Source organism: Plectropomus leopardus, unplaced genomic scaffold, assembly GCF_008729295.1.
Source record: "Plectropomus leopardus isolate mb unplaced genomic scaffold, YSFRI_Pleo_2.0 unplaced_scaffold644, whole genome shotgun sequence".
Taxonomy (NCBI): Eukaryota; Metazoa; Chordata; class Actinopteri; order Perciformes; family Serranidae; genus Plectropomus; species Plectropomus leopardus.
Window position 1 is genome coordinate 1 of NW_024670843.1, and position 5356 is coordinate 5356.

The 5356-nt window shown below is 42.0% G+C and overlaps 2 gene segments (V, D, J or C); one reads left to right on the forward strand and one right to left on the reverse strand.

Moving 5' to 3' along the window:
• Positions 1–550: 550 nt before the first annotated feature.
• On the reverse strand, positions 551–1980 carry LOC121939872. The segment is given in 2 exon segments: positions 551–1048; positions 1895–1980. A coding segment is annotated over 1 exon segment (306 nt).
• Positions 1981–2761: 781 nt separating this feature from the next.
• Positions 2762–4422, forward strand: LOC121939874. The segment is given in 2 exon segments: positions 2762–2872; positions 2960–4422. Coding segments are annotated over 2 exon segments (393 nt in total).
• Positions 4423–5356: the final 934 nt, after the last annotated feature.

Sequence of the window (5356 nt, forward strand, 5' to 3'; positions counted from 1 at the left end):
TGATATGATTGCAGATATTCTTTGTAAATTCTTCGTGGAGAAATTATATATTTGTCTGCTAAGTTTTGAAAACAGTCAGCTTTGGGAGAGTCAATGAGACACTGTGACAATAATAAAGATGAAAACAGCTGATTTGATGAACACGTTATGATCTAAAGTTAGTAATCGTGTGTTTGAGTTATTTCAGTCATCGTGGCTGTTTTATATTCTGTCAAACATGTCGTTTTTAAATCAGAGCAAAAATTATTGATAAAGTATGTGCACTAGTAAACTGTTAACAGTGTCCTGGTGTCATAATTTATTTGTGTTTGTGATCTTCGGCAGAAACAGTGTGTTCATATTTCTTGGATAAATCGTAGATCACACTCATTTTATTTCTCTCCCTGCAGACGATATACTGCTATTTATTTCACATTTGGCAAACTTTTTTTCTCCTTTTGTGGTTTGATTCAAATAGTCATGCATGTTGTTCAGACACACCTTAAATGCCGTCACTCTTCAGAGAAAATCACTGAGACACTCTGATGATAATAAAGATGAAAACAGCCGATTGGATGAAGACGTCTTTATTACGTGGAAACGGTGAAACAATATTGAAACTTTGCAACAAGCTGGTAGATGCTGCTGCCGAAAGCTGTGAAATCAAAGACAGAGAAAGTTCCTGAGTGCAGAGTGAGAGCAGCAGCAGACGAAAACCAGCAGCGGAGTCCCAGCGAGGCAGCTCAGGACTGGGAACACTGGTCTCTGGTCAGTGTCTCTGACAGCGGAGTCTGGGAGCCCTGGGTGGCCTCACAGGTCACAGAGCCCACCTTCCTCCACTGGTCTGCAGGGAGCCTCAGGGTGCTGCTCCAGCTGTAGCGGCCGTCCTTGTCCAGCACGCCGGGACTCCTGCTCTCGTCCCAGCTGCCGCCGCTGCTGCCGTCCACCTTCCAGGACAGACTCCAGTCCGAGGGGAAGCCCTTGTTGGCCAGACACATGAGCGTGGCCCTCCCCTGCTGCAGCTCCTCGCTGGAGGGGGGCAGCACCATCAGGGTGGGACGGACATCACCTAGGAGACACCAATCAGCTCAGAGGACGGGGACCACAAAGCTGTCAATCACACACCAGCAACCGGGACAGCTTTACTGTGAAGGAGCGGGTTTTCTCCGTGAAGGAGTTTCGGTCAGATGGTGTTTCTGCTCCAGCAGTCACCCGCTCACACATTGTTTCACTTCCCTTTCAGAAACCTCTCATGCATATCAGCACACAAAGAGTCCCCATACGACCCCAGAGACGCCAAACTACACTGGAAATAAAAGAATCCCATCTGAAATCTCAACGCTGAAAATGTTTCCAGCCAAATATTCTTCACGTCAAAGTCCTGCTGCATTCATACAAACACGTTTACTGTCAGAACTCTGAAAAGGACAAAAGCTCATCACGCCCGCTGTTAAACAACATTATCAAAAAAATAACGTCCCGAAATAACTGACGAGCAAATTTAAATTGTTCATCAGACAGATTTAAAAACACAAACAGCATCAGAGAGGCGTCGACATGATTTCAAAGCGAGGTTAAAAGATGATTTAAGTCATTTTAGAAACCTGTCTCAGTGTTTCAGAAAATACTCAACTCAGCTAAATAAAAATGAAAGAGAACATCATGGGCGTCATTTAAACACTGTAAGGCTTTTGTTCATGTTTCCTACAGTTCAAGCTGTTAAAATGTAACAAATAAAATCAAACGTTTAAAGAGAAGTTCAGTAAAGCTGCTCTGAGTTCAGCTTCAAGGTTAAAGAGGAGAAATTTGGAATTAAAGAGATTTCGAACAGACCGGAGGAAATTTATATCTCCTGCAAATGTTCAGACACAGAAATTCAAACCTGAACTGATTCAATATTTGAACAGAAACTTACTTCCAACATCCAGCCTGGTTCCTCCACCAAAAGTCCACCACAGTGATACAAACTGATCGAGTCGCCGTACAAAAACCTCTCACCGTAGAGACACATGGCTCTCTGACAAACCTCAACTACAAGTCCTCAACTACGCGACTCTCCTCTCTGCTGAATTAGATTCATGACTTCATTTCAAACACAAAATTCATTTTCTTTCATATTAACAAACATTTGCAAAATTTCAAAGTTAAAATGTAAAAACGAATGTTTCAGATTTAATACAGAAAATTTGAGCAGAAAAGAAAAAAAATGTTAATAAATGTATAAAATATGTGAAAAATGGAGCTTACTTCCAACATCCAGTCTGGTTCCTCCACCGAACGTGTACCACAGTGTTTCAAACTGATCGAGTCGCCGTACAAAAACCTCTCACCGTAGAGACACACGGCTCTCTGACTCTGAACACCACAAACTCAACATTATCACTTCCTGTTTTGAAAAGAATTAAATATTTAACATTTTACCTTTCAAACATTGCAGCAATGATTCAGAATTAATCTTTTTTTTTTTTTTTTTTTTTTACAAATTCATCATTGAATTAGTGTGACAGTAAAACTGATCCCTCTGACATTAAATGAAAGCAGACAGAAGACACTGTGAAAGAAAATCTTTGTGCAGGCATCAAAGCAAATCCACATCTGAATGATCAGGGACACATTCCTGATCAGTGCTCTGATCAATGTATTGATCCACAGAGAAACAGCATCATCAGGGTCATCCAAGTCCCTGCTGCAGTCAGTCAGATCATTTCCATAGAGCCACTTTGCATCAGCAGCAGCATGCTCCAGTGCTCTGGGACACTTTATAGTCCTGAGAGGTGGACACTGGAGGACTGACAGCTGTCCTTCGTGACAACAGAAGACACAGAAACCCTCCTCATCAGAAACATGACTTTGACCTCCGTCCTCATCGGGACTCTCCTCTGCTTCGCTCGGGGTGAGAAAATCACTTCTCTGTCATGCGAAAACCATTTGGAGTGCAGCTGAGTTTGTCTCATGTCCAGCGCTTCTTCTGTCTCCGCAGGTTCTGTCGGACAAAACGTTGTCTTGACTCAGTCGGCAGCCAAAGCGGTGCAGCTGGGTCAAACCGTCTCTATCGACTGTAAAGCCAATCCAACAGTTGCTCATTACTCTGGTTCTCAATACTACCTGGCCTGGTACCAACAGAAAACTGGAGAAACTCCTAAACTTCTCATCTATGTAACATCAGCCCAATTTTCTGGAGTCTCGTCCAGATTCAGTGGAAGTGGAGCGGGGAACGGAGTTGACTTCACTCTGACCATCAGTGGAGTTCAAACCGAAGATGCAGCAGTTTACTACTGCCAGAGTTATCACTCTATCAGCAGTCAAGCTGTGTTCACACCGTGAAAAAGCGTCGTACAAAAACCTCCGTCAGCCACTGCAGAGGAACTGAAGTGACTACTGCAGCTCGAAGCTACTGCAGAGACTGATACACACACACACACACACACACACACACACACACACACACACGCACACATGCACACACACACGCACACACACACATACACACAGAGTGTGTCTGGCATCAGCTCATTTACACAATATAAAAAAATCACCTTGTTTGCAGATGACATCCTGTAAAACATCATAAAACCCTCATTCTTTCATTCAGTTCATAATCACAGCAGAAGGTCGTGCAGATTGTCTGGATCCTCTCAATCACATTTTAAATGTTCATCAAATATTTTGATTAAAATCCAAATTTCATCTAACTGAGATAAAGAAGTATTAACAAAGTATTTCTCTCACATAAAAGAAATAAAAAGTGATTCGGAAATTTGGAATCATCATTTTTCTTGATTCATATGTACAAAACAAAGAGGTTTAAAACATTTTGCTGCACATCAAAGCTAACCTCTGTTTTAGATGAGCTTTACCTCTGATGTATGATAACATTAACACTAAAACTACAAATCACGTCTGCAGGGAGCCTCAGGGCGCTGTCCCGCCTGAAGTGGCCGTCCTCCTCCAGCACCCCGGGACTCTTGCTTCCAGGACAGACTCCAGTCTGAGGGGAGGCCCCTGTTGACCCGGCACAGGGGGGGCAGCGCCGTCAGGGTGGGACAACGTGACCCCCTGGAGGAGACACAGAGACAACATGAAGACAGTTCCTGCAGAGAGAAAATCAACTCCACCCTGTTGGCGGCGGCAGAGGAGGCTGCTGGTTTAGCTGGTCGTCCTCAGACTTGATCAAACTGGTCTTCAGTGTTTCACTTCTCTCGCTGAGCTCAGTAACCATGGCAATGGGCAGGCATCACTGCTGAACCGTGGCAACAGGCAGGTCTCGGGTCTAAAGATAGAGTTTCAGGCGCAAATCTCTTTCTTTAGTTGAACTAACAAACCAGCAACCAAAGACAAAATGTAATTCTGTGAGTGTGAGACTCTGATTTGATTGTCAACATTTTCAACTCAATGCTGTCTTCATTTACGCCAATATCACCGCTGACCAGGGACAACACACAGACTTCAGCGCTAACAAATGTTTTTATAATGCAAAGAGTTTCCGATGAAAACCAAAATACTAAAACAGCATGTGGTCAGTGTGACTGCAGTGATATTATGATATTTTTTATTATTAGATTAAAGAAACACACTCAAAGTTTCCAGATGATAAACTCAATAAATACATTTCGTTATTTCTTTCAAAGATTTGATCTTTGATCTCACAGAATCTGGTCACTGCAATAATATTAAATTTGAACTATCCTTTAAAAAAAATAATCATTTAAGGTTTGTTTTAAATAATTACAAACAAAATAAATATTGCATTTGAAAAAGAAAGAAAAAAGATAAAATATAATGGTGAAGCTTTAAACTGTTCTTTATAAGAAGAAAAAAAAAATTTTATTTCCAAGTTCTGAAATGAACCTTCAGCTTCAGTGAATGTCATTCTCTGAAAACGTCTGTTTTCACAGTAACACTGTAACAAGCATTACGGTAACCAGAAAAATAATCGTGTTCAGTTACTAAAGAAGGCAAAACACCAACTTTACATTAACAGGGCTCTGATAAAAAATCAGTCGGTAAAACAAAGCATGACATTATTAAGTTCCTGAGAGAAACTGAGTTAGATAAAAGAATCTCGTTTTATTTATTTATTTTACTGCCTAATCTCTTGCTCCACACTTCAGTCCAGTTGGTGGCGGAAATGCACTCGTTGACTTTTATTTTGAAGGCGAGCAGCTGCTGTGCCCCGGAAGCAGTATTCTCTCCTGTGTGAAACTGAGCGCAGTTTGACGAAGATGGCGTCGGGCAGAGCCGTCTGTTAGCAGAGAGTCTTTGTTGTGTTGATAAAGTGTGAAAATGTGTAAAGTCCAAATGCTGAGAGCGTTGGTGAAGCAGCGACTAACTGCGGCTGCTGAAGAGATATTTGGGCTGTTTGAAAGAACGATAGCAG